The following is a 27,256-nucleotide window of genomic DNA, read 5'->3' as shown; positions in this document are numbered from 1 at the left end:
CAGTCAGTGCAGCCCCCCCCTTCCCCCCACCAGTCAGTCAGTGCTGCCCCCCCCCCCCCGGTCAGTCAGTGCAGCCCCCCCCTCCCCCACCAGTCAGTCAGTGCTGCCCCCCCCCCCCCCCACCGGTCAGTCAGTGCAGCCCCCCCTCCCCCCACCAGTCAGTCAGTGCAGCCCCCCTCCCCCACCAGTCAGTGCAGCCCCCCCTCCCCCCACCAGTCAGTGCAGCCCCCCCCCTCCCCCACCAGTCAGTCAGTGCTGCCCCCCCCCCACCGTCAGTCAGTGCAGCCCCCCCTCCCCCACCAGTCAGTCAGTGCTGCCCCCCCCCCACCACCGGTCAGTCAGTGCAGCCCCCCCTCCCCCCACCAGTCAGTCAGTGCTGCCCCCCCCCCCACCACCGGTCAGTCAGTGCAGCCCCCCCCTCCCCCCACCAGTCAGTGCAGCCCCCCCTCCCCCCACCAGTCAGTGCAGCCCCCCCCCTCCCCCACCAGTCAGTCAGTGCTGCCCCCCCCCCCACCGGTCAGTCAGTGCAGCCCCCCCTCCCCCCACCAGTCAGTCAGTGCTGCCCCCCCCCCCACCACCGGTCAGTCAGTGCAGCCCCCCCCTCCCCCCACCAGTCAGTCAGTGCAGCCCCCCCCCTCCCCCACCAGTCAGTGCAGCCCCCCCTCCCCCCACCAGTCAGTGCAGCCCCCCCTCCCCCCACCAGTCAGTGCAGCCCCCCTCCCCCACCAGTCAGTCAGTGCACACCGCCCCCATTAGTCAGTCAGTGCGCGCCCCCGTGACGAGCGGTCAGCGCGCGCTGCCTCGAACAGCCAAATGCGCGCTCCCGGTATCACACAGCGGTTCCCCCCCCCCTCCCCCTCCCCCAGAGAGTGCGCGCTCCCGCTCGGAGGCGCGCGATGCTGCGGTAGCCCCGCCCCTCGCTGCCTCAGACCGGCGCCGTGAGGGAGGGAGAGAGAGAGGGAGAGAGAGAGGCGGCGGTGGGGCTGTGCGGCGTCTCCTCACACAGACACACAGACAGACGCACACGCACGGCGGCCCCGGGCATGGACGACCTGGGTGAGTGACGCCGCCGTGGCTGAGCGGCACCGGGTGGGTGGGTGGGTGGGGGGGGGGGGAGAGAGAGGGAGGGCGGTGGTGGGGGGCCCGGGGTGGGTGGGAGGGGGCACTGCCGGGGCCGCGGGGCTCGCAGTTCAGGCCCCGGAAACAGCCCGGCGCTGGCGGTGAGGGCCGGGCCGCTGCCAACCCGGGGTAAGGCGGCGGCGGGTGGGGGGGGTGTGGGGGGTGGGGAGCAGCGCGTGGTCGCTGTTTGCCTGTGAGAGGCTTTGAGGTGGGTGTGGGGGGAGACCCCCGGGTTGGGTGGGTGGGTTGGGTGGGGGGGTGTCCGCGGGCCTCAGGCCTCCCCCCCCCCGCAGCCCAGACCCCCCCTCTCCCGCTTGTTCACTCACTGGGTTTCAGGGATTATGACCCGAGTCGCTGCTGAAGTTTGGGAAAGTTTTTTTTTATATATTGGGGGGGGGGGGGCGTTTTGTTTGGGAATCTCTGGAGAAAAGGGGAGTTTGTTGGGAACTTTTTTTTTCCACACACCTTTTTTTTTATGGGGGGGGTGGGGGGGGGCTTGGCTGGTGGTTTGGGAATCTCTGGAGAGAAGGAGTTTGTTAGGAATTGTTTCGCACACAAACTCACACACAAAGTGGTTCTGCTCCTCCCTGGGAAGAAACAGCAAAGTTTTCGCTCTCTCTCCCCCCCCCCCCCACCCCCCACCCCATTTATTCAGTCGGGATTGGATTCCCGGTTGGGTTGGTCCAGGGGGAGAGGAAAGGTTTTATTCATCATTCCACAGGGTAACGTTAAGGAGGAATAACGACACAACTGGTCCTCGGGGGGTCCCGCCAGGCAATAATGGTCCGATGACTGCACACTGGTTGCCCACAGGGTAATGTGGGGGGTGAGGGGAAGTGGGGGAATAATATTCTGTTCCGATGCCCCTGGGGCAGTAGGAGAATAACAGTTTGATTCAGTGCCCACCAAGTAATAATGATACTAATCCTTGCGATCTGATACAGCGCCTTATCACGTCTTCGAGACGTCTCAAAGCGCTTCACAGAATACACTGTGAAGTGGGGAATTGACTATATGTTGTGGGCCAATATACAATGCTGGATTAGCAATTGGATCAACTAACTATCCACTGGGTAATGGGTGAATGATACCAATCCTTGCATTTTTGACATAAATTGACTTAACTATTCGGTCATACCCTTGTGGTGTTGAAGATTTGATATTCTTTCCTGAGGAGAAGCGGAGGTGGTGAGGAAATAACTATTTATTCAGGTGTTAACAACATCAAAAGCACTAGTTAGTTGATCCGTTACCCCCAAATGACTGAATAAGGATTCAATTATTTAGCAAGTGAGTCAGAAGCAAGAACAAGTTTCATCTAAGCTGATCTTGGGAAAGGAATGATCATGGGAAATAGCGAAAATCAACCATCCGTGGACTGTAGAGCTTCAGTGAGTTATCCGTGGGGAACAGGGCATCAGGTTTGGCTTCCTGGGGGTTCATGGAATTTACAAAACTTTACAACAAAGTTTATCACTTTTAAAGATGCATTCATTCCCCAGTGATGCAACAGGTATTCATGCTTGCTGGCATTAAGCGGCTATCATTCACAATCTGTTTAGAGAAAAAAAATCTGGGCGTTGGCAGATTCCGTTGACAGCGGAAAGTTGTACATACATAGTTGTATTAACTATGTATGCTCTTTGAGATGTCCTCCCAATATGAAAGGCATTGTGTAAATGTAAATTGGTTTGTATGTGTGTACTTTGCATCGTGTATTGTGGAATTCATCTATTTCTTAAATTATTGCTCCCTATCTTAGGGTAGTGAGGGTGTTTGTTTTAATATTTCAGTGTGATCTGCTGTGGTGATTAAAATTCTGATCTCTAGTCTTTGGGTATGTTGCTATCACATACCACACGTTCTTGGGTTGCCTGGTGGTTTCAAGATTAGAGCAGATAATTGTAGTTAAACATTTAACCCAGGAAAAAGAAACCAAAGTGTAATAATGTACTGACAGACCATCTATCCTCAGATATTGTAAAAACACACCGCTGGGGTTTGAGAGAGCAGTATGTGACTGAGCGGACAATACATCTTTCTTTGTTGTTATACTGTGCTCAAATTAATAACCTATCAATGTTTTTATAGAACAATAAGCAGCAAAATATTCCACAATCAAAAGCCATGTTAATGTTCATATTGATCAGCATTTTCCAAGAAGTAATGAGAAGCTGCCCTGATTGATGAGTAGCTATGTGTTCTGAACTCAGTAATGACTTTGCCAGCATGCTATCCGGAGTTTTCCCGAGAGTTAGCGTGTAAGAACCTCAACGTCCTGTAACAGCGACTGACCTGGGCTTTATTAGAATTTGCAGGCATTTTATATATGTATTGTTTTTCATTAACTCGCCCTGTCTCCAGAGGGGTTAAGATAACAAGGTTATCAGAAAATATTTCTGGACTTTTGCCCAAGAAATGGAAGTTTCCTCTCTGGATTTTACTTGTCAACTTCCAGAGTTTCCTTCCAAATAAGCCATAGTGTCCGTCCGGTCTGTGTGTTTTATCTGATCTTTGGTTCCTGTGCATTGGTGATTTCACTTGGTGTTATTGTGAAGGGGCCCTTGAAGCCGTGTTTATCCCAAATTACACCAGACCGTATAGCTTTTGGTATTCTGGATTTTTATGAAGGTTTTTCAACAAAAAAATGTTCACAGAGGTGCCAAATTATGCCATGTTGATATGGACAGCAAGAACTGAGACTGATGTGGGATAGAGTAGCATCAGAGGGGCATAGACTGGAGAGCTGTTTAGTGCAGAAAAAGTGAGGTGTAGGTCATGCAGGAGAACTGTTGTATGAACTGTCCTGCCTCAGATATTAGCTACTCTATAGTGTAATATGCAGAAAAAAAGGCGCAGAATATTTACAAAGGACTTTTTCCACCAATCTATTTTTATGACGGACATGAGGAACTGAAATCAACATGTCTATGGCCTGAGGATTGATTTCTATGAGCACTGGATACTGTTCTTTATATAGCAGAAACATTTGCAGTGACAGCTACAGCCCCTTCCACTCTTTATATAAAAAAGACTGTATCTGGCTAGATAATGTGAACCACTCTTCATTTACAATGTCTGTATATACACTCAGAGCTCTCTGCAACCCTTTTTCTCACTTGCTGAATGAACATGTGCGAATTTCCACAGGAAGCACAAGCAGTTCTGCCTAGGTTTTACAGAAAACCAAATGTCTATCAACACTTTTGAGAAAAGAGTTTCCAAGAGAATGTTTTTTTCCAAGAAAAGGAAATTACAAATCTACTGAGAAATGGGGAGGAAAAAATTAATACATTATTGTTGAAACAAACCAAAAGGGTAATAATATGACAAAGTCAATGGAAGTGCCATTGCTTATTAAGGTAGATATAATGGCATCATAGCTCCCTGTCTTTGTTTATTAGTTTGATTTTGATTAGCAGTTTTGCTTTAAGGTTGGTGGTTTGAAATGGCAATTTTTAATCCAATGGCAATGCTGTAAACTCTTTTTAAGTCAGTTGAAAGATTTGTTCCCTACTTTTAAGGGAAGTAACTGCAGATTTGAAGTGGGTAAGTATTGTACCCTGTTTTGGGTGATGAGTGGTTGATTCCAGTTTGGATTCAATTCTGCTACTGGGTACAGACTGTTTGTTGACTAATACAGTATATGCAGGGAATTTACTGCGGTGGTTTGGGACAATGTATTCAGTGGCTGGTTGTGAATGGGGAAAATGCAGAAAGGGCTAATAGCAACATTGCCCAATCCACTTAAATGCTTTAACCACATGATTTCCATAGGATGTGTTTTATCTGTTGTAGTACTTAACAGTTCCTGTTACTGAAAGCACCAGGTCATTACTCACAGCTATGAGCTTCAAGAGTGTGTGTTAATAGAGATAAGAGTAAAAAAAATGCTGTACACATTGTAAAGGTCCTTCCTTAAATGCATTGTTGTTTTTCACCAGAACAAGCACAATATATCATACTACTGTTCATTTTAATGCTCAACTGCTAGTGCACAGTAAAGCTTGATTGGTAGAGACTGCCAGTTATTATCAACATCGATACATCCATTAAACTTGGGACTCTAAGTGGAGATGTCCTCACGCATTGAGAGAGAGGTGTCTTGGATTTGAGGTGCAAACTGCACTTTTGTCACAAACCGTTTGTCTCTATTTGTGAATTCCTTTCAAAACCCATTTTGGACTGTTGACATTTAGAGTTACAGACTCTGTTTGGCTTCTCTGAAAGGATTAAAATTGAATATTTATTCAACAACATCACAATTCATTAAGCCAGGGCTTGAGAGATTCAAACACATTATGGATTACGTCAGTGAGATTGGGGAGTTGGCGAGATTGAAAATGTTGTCAGATACAATCACAGTCAGGGAGTTAGAGAAGAAAAATCTACTGGTGTGTCACTGTGTCCTGCATATGTGTGTGCAGGACGTCGGGAGGCAGTGGCTGAAGGACAGTATTTCCTTCCAGAGGCTGGAGCTTTGCCATGAGTCCACTTTAACTCTTTCAGTGCACATTCCTACCCATAAACATCAGATTGACTGTGAGAACTAGACCCCAGACCATCTCCTGATTCTCAATTCAGTACTGGGATTGATCTATTTGTGATATTTTATTTTGTAATTATGTTTGTGGAAGGTGAATTTGTCCTCTTGTTCCCCTTAATTCTTATTTGATCTGCATTTTATGTTTCATCACTTCTGCCCCTTGCTGTATGATGCAGTATAAAACTTCCATCCCATCTGCAGTTGTCAGTTTCATCTCTATCTGTTAGGAACTGCTGGAGACTTTTCCACACTCCTCCCAACTATAGTTCAGTCTACCCTGTGGTTAGTAGAAATTCTGTAATCTTTCCAACCATCCATTCACATAGATGTAATAGAATATCACCTTCTTGAGCCTGCCAGGGCTGTCACTTCTATTCATCCTCTATGATCGATTCTACATGCTGAAAACAACCATTTATTGTGGTTGCTGTGGTATTGGAAAATATCCCTGTGTCCTGGGAAGACACTGTTGTGACTCAACGAAGGGTGATGGCTGCAGTATGGGCCATCCGCTCATTTGTTTTTGCTCACTATCCCCTCCAGCTCGTTCACTTCATCAACTTGCACAATGTGTTCCAAAATACAATTTTTTGGAGGGTCAGCCAGGTTCTTCACACATGCAGAAACCCTTCACCATGCTATACCATGGTATCCAAACCAAACTGAGAATTACATGCATCCCACCTACATATGGAAATTCTAGAGATAAATGGTTGGAATGGAATTGCGCACTCGCTCCCTGGAGGGACGCTTCCTGCTTAAGTAATTCCAGAGAGTATTAGGCCAGATTGGCAGGAGCCAAGGCTTGAGGGGACCGCAGGTTGTGTTAGGTTGCTGCTGGGGTCTAACCAGCTAAAACTGCATATTTTGCCACCAATATCGCTGTCTAGCAAGCTTTCCCACTGCTCATCCAGCTAGGATCACTCTACCCGTTAGGGCTTTGGCTTGCAGGATTAACAGGAGTTGGGGGGGCTCTGGTCTGGTCTGTCCTTCCAGGTCCTGCGGATGAGCTGTGCGGTCAGGAGGGCCATGGAGAACTGTGGACCCATCTGGCTCAAGGAACGGATTACCAAGTCCACCAAAGAGGGCTGGCTCAATTCCGACATTACATGGCGAAACATGTCACCTTGGAATTATTTTAGACCCTGTTTGCCCCCACACCCCTCCCCCCGAAGGATATAAAAGAAATATGCTCCATATCTAATGCAATATCTAGTGAATGGCATTGAATGAAATCAGGTTTATTTGCAATATTACTGCATTTTTTCTTTAAATGATTCAGAGTGATACTTTCAAGATAATTTTGCAAGAAGCCTTGGACTGTAATGTAAAATATATGTTGCTAATTTTATGCATAGCTCTTCAGTTACAACTGTCTACTCTTATTAGGTTGGCTAGCACAAACTTTATATAGTCTGTTGGATGGTTTTCAGTGTTTAGTCACAGACATAAACCAAACGGTTGTTATTTTATCCCCCATCTGTCAATGTTAAGTGAGAGACAACCCTAAACTTAACCAGAGCTTCGGAGCTATTATTAACTTGAACATTCTGTAAGTGAATTAAATTACTATTTTTATTTGCTAAAATAGTTAATATTTCCCTCAACAATATCTAACACATCATTTGCAATAATATACTCTAATACATTAATGCAAAAAAGGAAAAACTGCACACAAATTTGGTTTAACTTATAGCACATTTGCTACTTCTGTTATCCCAATTTCTAGAACTTATTTTTAATATTTCATTTACACAGTTAAAAAAACTTAAAACTAGATTTAAATTGTATTTTTGCCGATTACTGAGAAGAGCCTTTACCATAGACATGATTTTATGTTCTGTTTCCAATGTGTGTTTGCATACTTATTACTGGAATTACCTGGAAATCTCATTCTATGTTTTTAAGGTTTTGGCAAAAGTGCAAAAAACCATAAATTAACTTTGGCTTTATTGGCAGGTTAAAAAAAATTGAATTGCATTATATAGAAAACCAGAGCTACCAGATATATTTTGCTTCAGTGTGAAATCTTTATCTGGTCCTTTTTTGGACCAGCCAGCTGTCTGACACATGCGGAAACCCATCACCATGCTTAGAAGCATCCAAACCAAATTGAGAGTAGCATATTTGTATGCCCACCTGTGAATTGAAATTTCCCTGTGTTTGCAGTGGAATACATCTCCCTGAAGGGATGCAACCTGTTTACCTAATTCTGGAAAGTAGTAGATGCAAGATGATGAGAGCCAAGGAAGGATTGGGGACCTCAGATTGTGCATTGGGGATAATACTGGGTTTAACTTACGAGTGCCTGTCCCTTTATCAGTGAATTGCTATAGTTTCTAATAACAAGTACTTTGCAGTCTCCTAATTCCTTTGTTTTTCTCGCCAATGTATTTCCTTCAAGCTCCGTCAGAATAATGTGGTGGAGTGACATATGAAACTTTCCCAGCTGTCAGTGTTCACCGTTAGTCGAGGTTGAGAGCTGTGGAAGGGATCATTCCCACACCCACAAATATGTACGAGTCATACAGACGCACAATGCACACATTCACACACATGGCAAACTTGTCTGATACTGGGATTCAAGGCACATTTGGCACATCGCTAGTTTTGAATTCTAATTCAGCAAACTGCGCCCTCATGTCCAAGATTTGAATTCATTGGTCCTGATCCCTAGGAACGGAGTTTGAATTTCAGTATTCAAGTCAGGATAGCTGCATTATTGGATTCAGAGATTTGACTGTTGAATGCAATAGAGATGGGCTCAGTTTTAAACTTGACTATGTTTGGTGTCCATTCAAAAGTCCTGAAAGTCAGTGTTTCTGTGGTAAATGGTGTACTTTTTTTTCCAGCAGAGGGGACTAAATAGTGATTATGAGCAGGAAACCCCTCCTCATCAGCCCAAGGTCTTAGGCCAGTTGCAAAGCCCCCAACTGTTGTTTCACTTTAAAGAAGCGAACTTCCCATGAACTGGGATGAAACCTTTCTTGCATTACAATTTTTCCATATTGGATTGTGAGGGCCTTTCAGGAACTTGTACGTACACGGTAAGAAATATGCTGTAGACTAAAGTGGATGCTTTGGTTTGTTGGGAATGTTGCTTTCTCTCACTGGAACATCACTTGCTTCTGGGCTTTTAGAGTAAGCGTGTGGAGACTCGCTGTACAAAAGAATTCGGCAGAATTGCTGCAGGGTCAGGCTGATTCCCGATTTGAGGCAGCATTGGAATGAGGCGATTTTGTATCTGATGGGTGGATGGTGGTATTGGGATGTCCTCCCGATGTGAAAGGCACTTTACAAATGTAATTTTGTTGTTGTATTTGATGTCTAGATAAAATTGGAATTGTGACTGGCAGAAATGGGTTAGAATGACCAAGGTAAAGCAGATTTTTAAAGCTGATTGGGGACCCAATCTTGCCCTGAAAAAACAGGACTTCTCTGTGCTACGCTTGTGTGGTTTGTTTCGTTCTCTTATTTTCACCCTTCCTCTTCTGTATCAGACTGATTCTCTCGAACAGTCTATCGGTCGGTACAGATTGTTCTATGTTTTTTCTCAATAAGTCGGTATTCCCTATTTGTTCTCTTGACAACGAGTATCAGCAGGCTGATGGTATTTAACTGTAGGGGAGGGAGCAAGTTTGATGCACAGTATTCATTAGTCACTGGATAGCAATCGAGAGCAGGAGCCCTGGTTGATTTGTTTTTTCCTGTTTAAGCCAAAGGTTCTGAAGCCAATTGTACTGGCCTTGACTCTGTCCCAGATGAGAGCAGCCAGCTCAGCACTGATTGAATGGGAATCATCTGCATAATCTTTTTTCCCTGGTACAAGTTCCTAAAAGGAAATCACAATCGCAATTTAACCTTGTTTAACAACTTGCATTTAATTAGCGTCCTTCACGTTGGGTAGATCTCGGAGGACCGAGCCTTCCTCAGACCCCTAAATCTCAGACCTGTTTAAGATAAACAAAAAATGGCAGTACAATTGGGTCACGCCGAACAAAATATTTCTCACTTTAATGCCTAGTGATACCNTTTTTTTCTTTCTGAATTTTGTACTTCATGTCTTCCAAAATTAAACTCTCTTCCGTCTCCTAGAAATAATGGTTTGGCAGCATGAGATTGAAAGGAAATCTGTTTGCCGCACCTGAGAATTGTCATCGGGACTTTAGTAAAATGTAATGGTAGGCGTGTGTAACTTATACACGATAATGTATTCACTTGGAAGTGTGAAAGGCAGTAGGCTGTATGAGTAAAGACTGTCTGTATTCATCCAGCCAATTTAACAACTATTTGCCATAAACTAGCTCCAAGTGAGTGTTACTTTATACAGAACACAGCCCATCCTTTCACAGCTTTGCATTGCAGTAAAAATGCTTCGCTGTGGTCTAGAACCAAACCACATCTTTGTTTCATGGTAGAGCACAGCAACTGCTGTTCTCTTTAGCCACTTATGTGGTGTGGTGCAGACCTCACAGTCTCATTGTTCCTCACTTGAGAGTTCTATGTAGAACATTTGCTTTCATTTTGTACCCCTTTTAATGTGTGCCCTGGTTTCTCGAGTTATTGATGTAAATGTGAAAACGTTTTGACTCCTTTCCCCTCCTGCTCTTGCACTTTGGCCTGTGCACAAGCCATTACTGAGTGATTGTGTATGATCAGGCTTTGTGGTCATTTTAATATCATCCACTGGCAGAGTCCTACTGTACTCATTTTATAATATTTAATATTTTTTTCCAATGACGATGGTCTCTAAGAACCAGTACTCATGTAAGCAAATTAAGTGCAAATGAGCTTTCTCCGTTCATCTATAACGCTGGTGTGACAGATCTAGGAAGTGGAGGGAGGAAATGTGGTTGGTTTTTGTGGTGTGTAAAGAAAACATAGTGGTAAAATCTAGGATATTTTCCAAAAGATGTTTTTTGGTACTTTCTTACTCTGCATCCCAAATACTATAAATGTTAAGCACTGTCCATTTTAGCAGACCCCAAGTTTGTGTTATTTGGTGTGGCTACTAATACTCCCAATACCAGAAGTGGTCTGGCTTGTGGCTTGCTGTCTATTTGCTCATGTTTAAGATGGTTTCCTTGCTGCATGCACATACAACGTTGTAGAGACTAGGGACATTGGGTAGGTCAAGAGAATGCACTGAAGATTTACTAGGACGTTACCAGGGCTGGGAGAATAAAACTACAAGGAAAGACTGGACAGGTATTATTTTATTTTTGGAGATGAGAATATTGTTGGTGAGTCCATAACAAGGGGGCAACAATCTAAGAGCCACTAACAGATCTAAGTTTAGGAGAAACTTCTTCCTTTACACATTGAGCGGTGAGAATGTTGACATCCGTGCCAGAAACTGTGATTGTAGCAGAAAGTATCAGAGCATTTAAGAGGACACTCGATGTGTACCTAAGGGAAAGCAATTTGGGTAGAGTTTGGGGGAAGCGGGTTTAGGATGGATGGAGACTTGCACAGAGTATGAATATCGACACAGACTACTTGGGCCAAATGGACTGTTTTGGTGGTATAGATTCCATGTAATCTGTCTGAATATCACGCTGTGACTAAAAGTAAAAGAGCCGTAGATGGTGAATATACTCTCCTGTTTTACCCTGTAATCACTGCTTCTGATGCGCATAGGAGCCATTTTGGATAATAATACACTGTCAGGTGCTGGTATGATTGTCAGTACTTGTGTCAACCTGTACACCCAGAAATATGATTTGATGACTTAACCTCTTGTTCTAATGGGGTTTCCAATAGGAACCTCAACCATTTGTACAAGTAGGCCCTACATGTGAATAGTGTTCAGGACAGGTCCTGGGGCTCTTTACATTTAACCTGCTTTTTTTTTATGTTGAATGTGAGAGGCTGTCATGTGATTAATTCCAGATGTCCATTATTCTCTATATAATTCCCTCCGATCTCTGTGCAACTAATCTGGGATATCTGTTACACTATTATTCTCACTGTATCAACACACTTCTGGGTAGTTGTTTCTCCGTCTTTGTGGAACAGATGTGTGAATTGGCAGGGGTGCTGAACTCTGCCCCTTTTTCTGACTGCTCATACCAGGGTTGCACAGCTAGAGATCTGAGCAAATGCATCACTTTGCTAGGTTTTGTATCAATATTTATTTGGCTGATTGAGATGCTTCATAGCATTGCAGAATGTTACAGCAGTATATTTTATAACATAGATTGAGCATTGTGGCTGTTGATTCTAGCTCTTCCATTGAATAACTATTCTTATTTGTAAGTTGCCGCATTTGTCTACAAATACAACAACAACTTGCATTTATATAGCGCCCTTCATGCCGGACGACATCTCGGAGCGCTTATACAGTCACTACACTTTACAATAAATCCATTTGAAGCGCTTTGAGACATTTTGATATAGTGCTAGGCACTGTCAAATGCAATAATTATTATATCCCTGCTCCTTTTCCATTCCTTTAATATTTTTCCTTAATATTGTATTTTTGTAATTTCCTATTCATCGCATCATCATTCCTTCTTACCAATTTCCTAGTGCTTTTACTTTACTACAGTCAATTTTTTACAATGGTTCTTGGTTCCAATTAGTACTTCCCTCCTAAAATATGAGTATTTTAGTCAGTTTTAGTATTGTGTAGCTTATGACAGAAAGAATGTACTTCATAAATGAATAAGTAGTAAAAGTGTCTAAATCTTTGACTGGATTTGTGTCAGAATTCTTTAGAGCAATTCCTGGATCAATATTGATGTGTTTGGCACCCGCTTTTTAATCTGCTACAGATTGTATTTATAATTAGGCATTGGTAAGTTGTTTTTTTTACCTGAAATGAGCAATTTATATCATTATCGTAAATGGACCTGTATCTGATTGAATTCAAAGAAGTATGAGGAAAATTAATTTTTTTAACCTGCAAAGTACTATCCTTCAAAACAATTTCAAAATTAAAAACTTAACATAGGAAGGAGTTTGTATTCGTATGTAAGATGCAATGGAATAGATTGATTCAAGTTCGATTCCCCAACTCCTGAGGTTCCCCATCGTAACTGTTTTTCAACCAAAAAGAAATTCTGTGTGAATCATTGCCGCACTTCGCCCACAAATATACAGTCCATTCACTTTACACTTTACACTATAATAATAATCCTTGCATTTGATATAGCGCTTTTCACGTCGGGAGGACGTCCCAAAGCGCTTCACAGAACACACTGTAAAGTGAAGTGACTGTATATTTGTGGGCGAACGCGGCAGCCAATTGCGCACAGCAATGTCCCACAAACAGTCGTGGATTGAAAATGACCAATTTATTATTGTTTTTTGTTTTGGAGGGATTATTATTAGGCTGTGTGTGGAGTAAGGAAACTTGCCCAAGGTTTCGCCCTCTGCCTGGAATTGAACTCAGGTCTCTCACTTGCAAAGCGAGTGCTCTAACCACTGAGCTACAGGACTCCACATACTGTGAAGCGCTTTGAGACTTGCGCTATGTCAAATGCAAGGATTACTATTATTATTATATGCTTCCTGACAATGAACTAGAAGAATGGCATTGGCAGAGGAATCGATGCAGATGGATCACTCTCCTTGTACATAGCAGATTCATGGCCACGTTATTGCTCGTGCGTTTGTGTGGAGGGAACTTCTGTTGATCACTTTGCATGTTGAGGCCTGACTAGGTTGTCCACATCTTTGGATTGTAGATCTGTCATGTGGGTGGAAGGGCATGTTGAGTTAAACAGAAACTCATTCATGCGGGAAGTTGAAGGTTCGAATATTCCACCCCCATAGCTTTGCTCATCCACGGAAAGCTGTGCTTCTGTTTACATGTCTCATTGAGCTGAAACAATTAACATTAACAAACGTGCTCTGTTCTACTGACAAGGGAACCCTGTCACCCATTTCATATTGAACAGTGAGACATGTTAGCCTGCTCCCACCAGAGAGGTGCTATTTTCCACCCTTCTTTCATTGCTCAGGACAGATAGCCTGCTTAGAATCATAAAATTATACAGCACAGAAGGAGGCCATTTGGCCCATCGTGTCTGTGCCGGTTCTTTGAAAAAGACTATCCAGTTCAATCCCACTCCCCCGTTACCACCCCATAGCCCAGCAAACTTTTTCTCCCCAAATAATTATCTACTCTCTTAAAAGCTGTTATCAAATCGGCTTCCACTACCTTTTTAGGTAATGCATTCCAGATCTGAACAACTCCCCTCTGTTTCTTTTAACAACTGTTTTAAATCGGTGCCCTCGGGTTACCAACCCACCCACCAGTGGAAATGGTTTCTCTTTGTTCGCCCTATCGAATCCCCTCATAATTTGGAAAACTTCTATTAAGTCTCCTCTTAACCTTCTCTGCTCCAAAGAGAATAATCCTAACTTCTCTAGCCTTTCCTGATAACTGGAGTCCCTTATTCCTGGTACCATCCTGGTAAATCTGCTTTGCATTCTCTCCAATGCCTTGACATACTTCCTAAAGTGTGGGGCCGGGAAGTGTGGGGCCTGAACACAGTACTCTAGTTGAGGCCTAACCAGTGCTTTATAAAGCTTCCACCAGAGGGGGTGCCACTATTCATCCTCCATTTCATAGTGACTCAGAGCAATTTGCTCCCAGCAGCGATATCAATACAGTGAATGGGGTAGTGTATGCAATCGAGATTTGCCCGTATATAGTACAGTGAATGACAGCAATAATAATAATGGAGAGCATATTGGCTGCTACATTTCGCCCACAATCAATATATAATCAATTCAATATACAGTATATTCTGTGAAGCGCTTTGAGACGTCTCCAAGACCTGATAAGGCGCTATATCAAATGCAAGGATTATTATTATAATCTGACATAGTGAGTGTAGAACACATTTTTTAACCTTAAATGAACAATTGTTGTATATGCTGAAAATTTTACTGGACATTTTTCTGAAATAGTTTTTCATATTTCCTGAAGAATTGCTGATTTTGCAGGGTTACATAGGCGTATGCATTCCCATGAGCAGTCACACACAAAGGATTTTCAGTTCACCCCACAGAATTGTGCTTGGTATATAGTGGAAATGCTGGTGTAAGTGCCAGAAATGTCGGAGCTATTTATTGCAATATTTAACTGGAGAAAAATTCAGGCATCTCAAAGCATGTGCTCAGGAAGGCCCTTGGGCAATGTTAGATAAACACAATCCAGTGCACATCACAGGCAGACACACTACACAGAGCCTAATGGGTACAGAACAAAAAACATTCTTTGAGCCTAGATCTGATACTAGATTAATACAGTTAGACATTGTACTGGAGATCTGGAGGAATAGATTTCATCTTATGTTTAAAAGATTCCATTTGGAGTTGCCAAGGTTTCCTAAGTGTCTGATAGTGTGTCAGCCTGATTCAATTGGGTTGCTCCCACCACCTCATAGTCAGAAGGTTGTGGATTCCAGCCCCATGTCAGACTTGAGCACATATAGCTCTAGGGTGACATTCCAGTGTGGTACTTATTGGGTGAGCGAGCGCCTCATTGTTGGAGAACTGACCTTCAGATGAAACATTAAACCAAAGTCCCATTTGCCTGTTCAGGTGGACAGTAAAGATCAAAAAAAAAGTGAATTTCTCTGTGTTCTGGCCCACAATCCCACAGATAAAATTGGTCATTCAATTCACTTCATGGCTGTTTGTGGGATATTACTGTGGGCAAGTTGGCTGCCAGCTCCCGGTCAGCTGTGCTTTGAGAGCTGTTCTTTCTTCTGTCCAGAAAGGAGCTGCATAAATGTGTTGTAATCCATTCTGACTACTCTTTGTAGTGTTTAAATGGACATCCTGTATAATGTTCACAAGCATTTTGCTGGTTACAGATGTTAGACTTACTAGTCTGTCTCCTTTGTAAAGCTCCAGTGTTTACAGAACTTTTTTTTAAAAAAACTAAATCCACCTTTTTTCCTCTTGCTTTTCCTCCTCCTTGTTTTCTTGCCTTGTAGATATTCAATTACAGTTGGACTTGACTGTATTAGAGATCAGAACATATTTTATTTGTGCAGCAAAGGAAAAAGATTATCACAAGATTATTTGCGATGTCACAAGATTAGCTGATCATCGTCCCACTTGTTTTTTCAGAATATCCACCCTACCATTTTCGTATCACAGCATCAGCTATTTTTAAAGTGAGTCCAGTGTTGCAAGTTTCCTGTTGGCAAGCCTATTACTTATAGCTATTGGGATCATCCTCGTTGGGACGTCCTCCCGATGTGAAAGGCGCTTTACAAATGTAATTTTGTTGTTGTTGTTGCCCTTCTCTGCACTCCCTCTAGAGCTTCGGCAGCACCCCCTCTTATGTCTTGGCAACCAATACTCCAGGTGCAGCCTGGCTAGAACACTGTATTGCTTGAGTATGACATCTGAACTCAATTGATTTGGCAATGTAGCATCCTGTTTGCCTCGATTATTGCTGCATCATCCTGTTTTGACATGATGAACGATGAGTCAACTAATCACACTCAATCTCTTTCAGCTTCTCCTTTATCAAGTTCTATCAAATCCACTGGAACAAACATATTTCCTATTCTTACTTTCCACATGTAGTACCTCACATTTATCTGTTATTAACCTTCATTTGTCAACTGCTAACCTATGTGTATGCCCTATCAAGCTCTCTGTAGGTCATTCACTGCCTACTTTGAATTCCATAGGTCCCTTCAACTTGGTATCATCTGCAAATGTAACTGCCTTACACTGGGTCTGGAAATCTTGAGTAAATATACAAGAAACAGGAAGGGGTCCCAGTACAGACCCCGAGGCACCTTGCTTAATACCTCCCCCCCGTTTTGACCTAGCTCCCCTAACTAACCATTGCTTCCTTCCCTTCAATGAATTCTGAAACCATGTGCATTGTCTTACCCTTGATACCCAGTGACTTCAACTTGGGAAGGAATTTTTCATATGGTTTGTTGTCATAAGCTTTTTAAAAGCCTATATGCTATGTCATATAGCTTCCCATAATTTGGACTGTCACAGTCTTAGAGTCTGAGGTTGGAGAATAAATCTACCCTTTCTGAATGCGTGTTGGCTTTCATTCATTAATTATTTATATAATAGTAATCCTTGAATTTGATATAGCGCTTTTCACGTATTCTAGATGTCTCAAAGTGCTTCACAGAATATACTGTAAAGTGAATTGACTGCATTTGCATATGCAGGTAATGTTCCATTTTCTTTCTGATGATTGTCTCCATTTTCCCAATTATTGAGGTCAGGCTCATTGGTCTATAGTTGCCACGTCATTCATCTTTCTTCAATATCAGAACAGCCTTTGTTTCCAGTCTGTTGGAACCTTGCACTGTTTCGCATATATTGAGAATAATTGGTTGCAATAAGCCAGTGGTTACTGTTTCATTAAAGTTATACCTCAGCGCCTTGGGACATCCTCCCAACGTGAAAGGCGCTATACACATGTTATCTTGTTGTTGTACTTGGGCAATATTATAGTTTGTGGCTTTCACAATAGAATGTGCTGACTTTGGAAATCCTTCCCTTTTGGGAAACTTTTGATCCAGTAACATTGCATCACTAGATATGTTTCATAATACAGAAAGATGTAATTAGAGAAACTCAGCAGGTTGGCAGGATATTGTGGTGGGTTGGCAGTGCTGGACATTTTGCTTTAAGTGATGTGTAGAGAACAAGGCGAATTAAGCTGCCACTCGTGTTAGACTTGGATGTGTCACAATGAAACTTTTACACAAGCTAGTGTTAGGCCTGCTAACATAAATAATTGTATGGAAACCTCAATGGGTAATTTGCTTAATGACATTGGGAGAATGCAGCTGTGATTCCAAAGAGGATCTTGTGGCTTTGCAAAGAATCGTCGTGTGTCGAGTCTTTTAATGTGTGTGCTTTTGAAATAGGATTTTGTTTTTAACATGGAAGAAGATTGAATATGTTTCACATTACACTTGTGATACCTCTGTATTTATATTAGACCCCAGGTCTGATGTTTTGAAGTTGTGCCATGTTTAACTTCTTACAGGGAATGTTATTTGTTTTAACTGGCTATGTTCAGTTAGTTACCATACACTGAACTGAGGAGTGCTCAACTGACTTTGGGCCAGTCGTATGGATATCTCGTGCCCTGAATCAAATTCTTCCCATCAATCTGCCAAGAAGTGTATTCTGTTTAAAAACGAACTGAACCCAGACGTAAACTGTGAGTTGGGGAGGACAATATAAGGGAGGAGAGAGGCAAAATTACAGTTTTTTGTTGCAAACCTGGATTACAAAAAGGGACATCGCAGTGCGCCCGCCCCCCATCTTAACTGTCCTACCTCTGCGCTCCTTCAGAGTTGCATTGTATGACTGTGTTCCTTTGCACTGCATTTGGCCCCAGGGCAGTTTTATTTCTTGAATTACTATGGTAGTTTCATCCTTCTTTGGAAATATAAGATTTATTTGGATTCTTGCCATAAGAGATTTCCTGCCCAGCCCTGGATTGGCTTCAAGGCTGGTGTTGGCAGCATTTCCTGCAGCAGGTTCTTCAGGGCTTTGACAACCTCAAAACTTGTATCGAAAATCCACACACTACAGAAAGGAAGGAGTTGCTGTTGACCTCGCCAGCAATTTTTGCACAATGAGATGCCCTTTGTGCCTCTCAAACTAACATACTTTCGTTTCCTCAAAGTAATGCATTTGAATTACTCTACTAAAGTGAGCAGGACCTAAATAGTTCCAATAGCCACTACTATACTTTCCTTTCTTCCCAAGGTGGCTCATCTAACCTTTGACTGCTGCTTGGCCTCCACCGCATTTGCTGTCTGATCTTCCAATGTGTGCACTCTTAAAATGAACTTTTACTATTGCCTGAGGCTTTCAGCTGCTGCTGCAGCAGTGGACAGAAAGCCACAGTTGAGTGTTGGTGGTATGAAACAATTTGGACTGGCTGCAGGTTCAGCCTCGCTGTCGTACAGCTGGGAGAAAACTGATGACTAGGCATCTAACAAAATTAGATTTGCTTCATTGGTAATGTACCAATTCTGACAGCCATGCAGCCGAAATTCAATTGCATTTTTCACACAGACCTGCATTTTGTTGTAGCTGAAATCTTTGCAAGTTAAATGCATCGATGACATTTTTGGCTTGAGGACTTGTTTCTGTAGGATGTAGTGTATGAGTAAAACCATGGTTTTTTTACTTTTAAGGATCAGATGGTGTGTTTATAAGACTGATTCTGCTCACTGTCTCCATTGATACAGTTTTGGGAGATTGCTAAGATGGATGAGGAATAATGGAGCTAGTGAATTATCTTGTAATAATATAATCGTGCATTTGATATAGTGCCTTTCTTGCACATTTAGTTTGGATGTGATGAATGCATGGATAAGGCCCTCAGCGGCCCGTGGGGAGAGTGGTGGACACTATTGCAGATGTGGGGGAAGGCTGCACGGATGTGGCGTTTGAAAGATTGTTGAGAATCAAACAAAACACTGAATTTCTTCACTGGCTCTGTGAGGTGGTGTGTGTATCCGTGTAGATTGATGCAATCAGCACCTGAAGGTTGAGTGCATTTTATAGGCAAATATAGCAGCCAATTTGGGTCCAGCAAAGTCCCACAAACAGTCATTAAATGAATGATCAATTTTATTTGGGGGATTTGTTTGTCAGGATACCGAGAGAAACTCCCTTCTTTTTTGAATAGCAGCATGGCATTTTTGAGGGTCACCTGAACAGACAGATGGGACCTCAGTTTAACATCTCATCCAAAGTATAGCACCTCCAATAATACAACACACTGCACCGGAGTGTCAACATAGAATGTAACTTCAAGGTCCTTCGATGGGGCTTGAACCCACAACCTTTTGACTTTGAGGTGAGAGTGCTACCAACTGAGCCAAGCTGGCACACGGTTACTTTCTGTCTCTGCTCATGGCAAAGTTGTTAAAGCCTTGTCTCGCTAATTCAAGGGGTGTACAATGACTGTCTCTCTGGAACCATTAATAACTACTTTCTGGTATGTTTTTTTTAAACCAGTGTCAGTTCAAAACCTACAATTTTAAAAAAAACACACACGAAGAAAGGGCTGGAGAATTTTCTGTACAAACAAATGTAGCTTTTATTCTCTTACTGTTAAAAGGGGGAGGTTTGATCTATTTTTAGTTATCAATTTGTACATTAGTATGTATCAAAGTGCAAATCAAAATGTAAAGTGAGTTGTGCACACGGATTACGATGAAATGCATATTCAAAAATGATTAAAATCGGCCAAGTTTAAATTTCTAGTTTTTTTTCCCCAAAGGGAAAATGCACATCAGCCGCAGCGCCAGTCCATGGCAAGAGAAACATTTCCCTGCTTGAGTTTCTCCACAATCAACAGCTTTTGACAGCTTATGTTTACAATGTGAATGTGGCTCACCAGGACAAATTTTAATTTGTTTTGAGACGTACTATTAACTCATAAGACCATAAGACGTAGGAGCAGGAGTAGGCCATTCGGCCCCTCGAACCTACCCCGCCATTTAATAAGATCATGGCTAATCTTCTAAGCTAATTCCATTTACCCGTCCTATCCCCATATCCCTTGATCCCTCTGTCCTATGAACCATGTTCATAGTATTAGCTGAAGCAAGCTTAGCAATTGAGTGAGGAGAGATGGAATTTTGGCTGGCAGTTCTAAATAAATTACCCAAATAAGATATTGTTGAATAACAAAGAGTCCAAATAATCAGTAGCCCTCTGCACAAGTGGGGTAAATCTAACAAATTCTTCATGTCAGTAGACTTTGGGTGGCTATGTCCCCACTTTGACAAAAAAAACAAGTACTTGCCTTTACATTAAAAAGAATCTTGAATCCCTTAACCATGATAGTGGAGGCAAGAAATGCAGGGAATTGAGGTAACTGATTCAGTGGTCAAATAAATAATAATAGTCCTTTCATTTGATATAGCATGTGGTCAAGACATCTCAAAGCTCTTTACAGGATATACTGTAAAGTGGATTGACTTGTAAAGTGGATTGACTGTATTTTGTTGGTGAAATACAGCAGCCAGTTTTGCGTACAGTAATGTCCCACAAATAGCCAAGGAGTGAGTAACTATTTTATTTGGGGATTGTTGGCCAGGATACCAGGAGAACTGCCTTCTCTTTTTGATTAGTGCCTGAGATCTTCAACGTCCACTGAAACAGATTTAACTTCTCATCCAAAGGAGGTTTTTGACAACTTGAGAGACCGATAGGCAGTTTTGAGAAAGCAAAAGGGGTTGCTCTATGGTAGTCTTTTTAATAAGATAGTTACAGGGGTTTTGAAGGAGAATTGAACAGTTCTCAAGGTTGGCGTGGATAGTGTACTGCAAACTAAATGCCCCTTATAGTGTCTGAGAACGTAAAATACCTTTCCATTCTTTTGTGTTAAACAGATTACAGCTCGTGCCTGAAGCCATTACTGGCAGTGAAGTGGACAAAGTTGCCCTAAAAGGGAATATAAATAGACAGTCTCGGAATAGTAATTTTATGATCTGCAAAGATTGCAGCTGAGGTCAATATGATCGAATTTTTTTGTAAATGAGTGTATCACAAATTTGCACAATTGATGTCATATCAGCATTTGGAAAAATACTGTAGAGCATTTTGTACAAGGCTAGGAATGTTTAATGAATGTAACTGGGTACCCAGCAAAGTTTTAGAAGCAATGAGTCATGCCTCACAAATCTAAAAGAATTCTTTCAGGGGGTAACAAAACTATTAAATGTGCCTTTTCAGGTTTCCAGTACAATTTATTTGCGTTTTCAGAATAGGTTCTGCATCCATGAGTTTAAAATCATGCAAAAGACCTTTGGAATTGGTGACCTATCAGTAAAGACCATTAAAATATTGTTTTTATTCAAAAAATGTAAAAAAAAGTTTATTTGGGAGGGAGTTATGTGAAATTGGGAGAAAATTAAGGTAGAAACTTGATGTTAAAAAGTCAGTATATTCTGTGTAAATCTGCCAGTGTTTTACATTTTCTGCCCAAGATAGATAGTCAGAGAAAGTCGTTAAGCTTTTCAGAGAACAACTATTGTACTTTCAGATAGCTAGCAACAAATGCAACAGATTCTGACGCCAAGCTACGACCTCGGTCGACAAAATTGTATCTTGAAACACATTACGGAGCAGAAAGAAGTCACAAAAGTGGCAAATTAGATTTTTTTGCAGAGAAAATGAGTTTCAGAGAAACTAAAGGTCGCTACTTATCACCTAATTGGAAAATAACTTAGCAGGAGAATGTACGAGTTGATGGCAAAAGAACAAGTTTAAAATCTCATGCTGAGGATGAAACTCCAAGGTGTCAGCCTGGCTCACTTGTCAGCACTTTTGTTCCAGAGTCAGAAGGTTGTGGGATTAAGCCCTAGGTCAGAATTTAGACTTTCTAATCTAAGATGACACTCCAGTGCAATGCTTGGGGTGTATGTCGGAGGTGCAATCCCGATAATAATCCCTCAAGAAAAAAACAATAATAATTTGGTCACTCAATTCACAACTATTTGTGGGACGCTGCTGTGGACAATTGGCTGCTGCGTTTTGCCCACAAATATACATACAGTCAATTCACTTTACAGTATATTCTGTGAAGCGCTTTGAGACATCTCGAAGATGTGAATAGCGCTATATCAAATGCAAGGATTATTATTATTATTTATTATAGTCCTTCAAATGAGATGCTAAACTGAGATGCATTCTGCCTGTTCAGGAGAACATTAAACATCCCATTGCTCTATTTGAAAAGTAAAGGGAGATTCTTCCAGTGTCTTTGCCAACAATCCCCTGATTATATATTAAAAAAATTCACTTAATGGCTGTGGGACATTGCTATGCACAAATTGGCTGCTGCGTTTGCCTACAAAAGTAATCACTGCACTTCGCAGCAAAATCCCATGAAGTACATTTGACGACCCAAATCGCAATATCAAATGCAAGGATTATTTTTACTTAGTTGATTTGTGAGCAAAGTTTCTGAATTCCACACGTGTCTGTTATGTCCTCCTGCAGACATTACTATTCCTGAATAGTACTGCAGTAGTGGCTTACCACAGTGTGACTGCTCATGATAATTCACTTGATTTTTAAAAAAAAAAATCTTTTGCACTGTGCATAGAAAGTCTTGTTTTTGGTTTTAGCAGAAGGGTTGCACTCAGATTGAAATCATGTTCCTATTCTCCGACCCAGGGTTCTGACAGGCTGAATGATTGCAGCAGAACAACTTGTTATTCTCTCCTTGAAGGCAGTGAGTCATTAAATCCACTGGGACGCAAATAACGAAGCACAGACATTTTTACAGCACAGTTCTTTTTGTAATTCAAATAATAAATTTTAAAAACTCATTTCGTTCACTGTGTGAACGAAAAAATTAATTTTATTTCCCTGTAGCTTTTATTTCTCTCTCACAATGAGTAACCTGAATAGTTAATTGTTCATTCCTAACGTAATTCAGCAGAAACATTCAACAGAACATTTTTAAGAAACTTTTCTATTCATTTTCCATTATGATAAGAACATAAAGCACCTCTCAAAAGTGCTGAGTTTTGGGAATACTTTGTTCTTCCCTGCTTCTCTTTCCTCCATTCACAGATGATCTGGAGGATGGTGCAAAAAGTTGTATTAAAATATGTTCCTGGCACCAATGTTATGTGGCAAATATAGAGAAAATTGCTAATATGTGGTAAATTGAGTATGTAACCAAAGGAATGTTAGGAAGAATTAATGTGGGATTACACAGAAGAAAACAATGTTGAACACATGGGTGACTGTTAGCTATGATCGAAAAGAAAGAAGATGAGTGTGATTGACTGCTCACTTTAACTAAAATAAACTTAGTGGAGATATTTCTATATAAAGCACTCATAATGCTGGGAAACTACCAAGCTATTTCTTACATATTAAGAGACGGCTTTGGTTTAGCAATATATTTTTAGCCATGTGGAGAACTTCCATTTCGAGACACAGTGACTGGTCCAGAGGTGCCCTGACCCATTTATTTTCATTGGAGGTTGGAAGTGCAAATGGACGGATAACAACGTGACTGAGCTTGGGTCCCAGGCCTACTACCAGATAATAATAATAGTGATAGTGCCTTATCACGTCTGTAGGATGTCACAAAGTGCTTCATAGGAATTACTGTGAAATGGAGTGACTGGGCATTTGTAGGCAAACCTGGCAGCACAATTGCACACAGCTAAGTCCCATAAACAACCATGAAACGAATGACCAATTTATTTGGATCAAATCTAAAGAATGGTTAATAAAAACAGAAGTCGCTGGGAAGACTCAGCAGGTCAGGCAGCATCTATGGACAGAGAAAAGTGAGTTAACGTTTCAAGTCGATGACCTTTCGTTAGAACTTAATGGTTGTTTGGCAAAAGTAACTATGGGGTTGCTGATCCAGTGGAATTGTGCTCCATTTTGATTTTCTAACTTCAAGGGAGGAGGGATAAGGGAGTAAAATTTGTAGGATTGGACGACTATTACAGTTGGTGTATTTTAAAAGTAAGGACTGAAGCTTATCAAGATAGGGTTGGAGGCAGATGATCAAAATCATTACAAATCGTGCATTCAGAAAGGTTGAGACTCTTGCAGTGTCATTTGCGAGAATGCAGTCGGTTGGGATTCAGTAATGTGGATTTTATCATTACAGTGCTTTGATATTCTTGAGTTTCTGTGCTTGGGAGAATTTATATCATAGAAGTTGCATATTTTCCTTTTTTAGAAGGGCCTGACTTTATTGTTTGATGAATGATCTTTTCTTTCCTCATTCGGTGCATATTTTACATTCCAACCTGAAGTTGTTCAAGTGTACTGTTTGTAAGGCGCAATCTGCTGGCTGAGTTCTGCATTTACTAAACATGAATAATTTCAGGCCCACGGGGAGATTTACCCCAACCTCCAGATAAAATTCTAACTTAATCACAATAAGTTAATCACAAATTACACCAGAAATAAAATCCCTGAATTTCCCACATTTAATCTCATTTTATTTTTAGTACTTTAAATTGCAGGTCTGAATTAATAATAATCCTTGCATTTGATATAGCGCCTTATCACATTGTTGAGACTTCTCAAAGCGTGTCACAGGATGCACGGATTGACTGAGTTTTGTGGGTGAAAGAGATTTTAAGGTGTGTTTTTTCAGCATGACCTGTCTCTGGCTGGCCAGGGTCCCATGGACTACAACTTCCTTTTATTATTGCAAAGCAGTCAAGTCATAAAGTATCACTGATAGATAGTGAGAGAGAGTAACTCAGGATACCGTCAGTAATGCTGTGGAGCAACAGTGAGCAGCAGAAGGGAGTAATAGGATTTGGGTTGACGCCTATGATTTTACCACATTGATGAATGTATGTTGAGTCACTGAGAAAAAAGTGAAGAAAAGTCTAGTCTTTTCCTCTTGGGTAAAGATAACATTATGAGTCAAATTTAGGCTGATTTAGTTCCTTTTGGTGGCTGATGTGACTTTGAGATGTAACCAGATATTTGTAACCATTATCTGCCAGCTGGGTTTATATATTCAGAAAATATACTGTGAATATACTTCCCAGTATATTCTGTGAAGCGCTTTGAGACAACAACAACAAAATTACATTTGTATAGGGCCTTTCACGTTGGGAGGATGTCCCAAGGCGCGAACTGTCTAGAAGACGTGAAAAGTGCTATATCAAAGAGAGGATTATTGTATACAATACTGAGTCTCTGGAAGATCGCCCAGTCAGAGAAGATCATGTATTCCCTGAGGTTTAATCATGAGAAATTTACTAGAATCTTGCCCATTTTTGGAGCCTACTGCTCATGACTAGCTAGTGCACTGGCAACAACCCCTTTATAGCTCAAGTCCCATGAGAGATGTGCATGCCATTACACCCACTCAGGAAAACTTGTGAAGCTGAGGCAGTGTGGTAGAGAAGGATTACATCACATCTAACCCTATTAGATCTAATCTCTGTGGCCATCCACAAAGCCGTTGTGTAAGTAGTACTACTTACTACACTGTATTGTACAAGCTACCTAACCATGAAAAAGGTACTATATACTATATGGGTATTCATAATGGGACGGATGAACCATGAACAAACCCAGTTTGCAATCAACTATCCTGGGAATGGGTCCGTGGTTGTGTTGGTGATTCAGACAGCGCTGACCAGCAAGTCTCGACTGATCACAGCTGCGCTTGTAGTTTATTCTGCTGTCTTTGAGATGGCAAATTTGGACCAGTTCCCGCATGTTGCTTTCTTGGAAAATTTTATATCGAAATTAGGAATCTGGTGTAACGGGAATCTCATACAGTATATAACAGGACTGGGTTTAAACATGTATTAAAAACTAGTCTTTTCCCTCAAAGTATCTTTGTTTGCCTATTTATTTTTTTGTCGCAGCTTTTTCCACTGCTCAGCATTTTCTTTTACAGCTGCTGTGCATGTTGTTTTGAGCTAGAAAACTTCTTATGATTGTGGAAAGTGGTGGGGACACCTCTTTCCTCGCGTGAGAGCAAATTGAGAGAACAGTTTACTGTTCACCATTCCACTGGCAAAGGAATGTTCAAAGTGACTGAAGCTGCGAGGCATAATTTGTTCTGCCTTAGAATACAGGATGTGGGTTTGTGTCCCAGGTGATAATGTGAGGTCATTTATATTTTTAAAGACATTTTCTTTCACATGTAAAGCAAAATGCAAGCGCTTAGAGCCTGCGGAAGTGTTGGGTGATAACTGTCTTTCACCATGCAGTAGTAGTAAGGTCAGAATTATAATTGTTTTTCATGCAGCAGGAAAGGCTGGGATGATTTAATGTTGCTGTCATTCTGAATCAAAAAAAACTGTTCACCTCCTCCCCAGCTAGTGAGACCAGACTAGACCCTCTATTCCGCCCAACCTAATGGAGTTCCTTGCATTAACTTGAATTTATATAGTGCCCTCCACACAGCGTAGCATCTCGGAACACTTATAATAATCCGTAATATAGTATATTAATATAATAATAACTTCTCTGGAAGGGGAGAAGTTAGATAGTGTTAGTATTCAAAGGGATTTGGGTGTCCTTGTCTACCAGTCCCAAAAAGTTAGTTTGCAGGTGCAGCAGCAACTAAGAGGGTGAACGACATGTTAGCGTTCATTTCGAAAGGTTTAGAATATAAGAGTAGGGAAGTCTTGCTGCAACTGTATAGGGCCTTGGTGAGACTGCACCGAGAGTATTGTGTGCAGTTTTGATCTCCTTATTTAAAAAAGGACATACTTGCCCTCGAGGGGGTGCAGCGTAGATTCACTCGGTTAGTTCCTAGGAAGAGGGGACTGACCTATGAGGATAGGCTGAATAAACGAGGGCTGTATTCACTAGAGTACGGAAGAATTAGGGGGGATCTTATTGAAACTTATAAGATTCTTAAAGGGCTGATAAAGTAGACACTGCGGGTCTGTTTCCCCTGGTGGGAGAATCTATAACCAGGGGTCACAGTCTTAAAATTAAGGGTCAGCTTCTTAGAACAGAGTTGAGGAAACATTTCTTCACTCAGAGGGTAGTGAACTTATGGAATTCACTACCCCAGAAGGCTGTAGATGCTCAGTCCTTGAACATTTTCAAGGCTGAGACTGATAGATTCTTGAAAAATAG

At 41.8% G+C, this 27,256-nt stretch overlaps 1 protein-coding gene across 2 annotated transcripts in view; it reads left to right on the top strand.

Annotated features, from left to right (window-relative positions):
• Window positions 1-936: 936 nt before the first annotated feature.
• Window positions 937-27,256, top strand: part of LOC103188473 (paxillin) — a 64,842-nt gene continuing 38,522 nt past the window's right edge. For both annotated transcript variants that reach the window (XM_042337267.1, XM_042337266.1), the window contains exon 1: window positions 937-1,056. In XM_042337267.1, coding sequence (XP_042193201.1) covers window positions 1,044-1,056 — 13 coding nt within the window. In that variant the 5' untranslated portion in view covers window positions 937-1,043. The remainder of the gene's footprint in view (window positions 1,057-27,256) is intronic.

The sequence above is a fragment of the Callorhinchus milii genome, unplaced genomic scaffold (assembly GCF_018977255.1).
Source record: "Callorhinchus milii isolate IMCB2004 unplaced genomic scaffold, IMCB_Cmil_1.0 Scaffold8, whole genome shotgun sequence".
Lineage (NCBI taxonomy): Eukaryota > Metazoa > Chordata > Chondrichthyes > Chimaeriformes > Callorhinchidae > Callorhinchus > Callorhinchus milii.
Note: the sequence above shows the minus strand (reverse complement) of the source record. Positions and strands in the feature narration are given on the sequence as shown.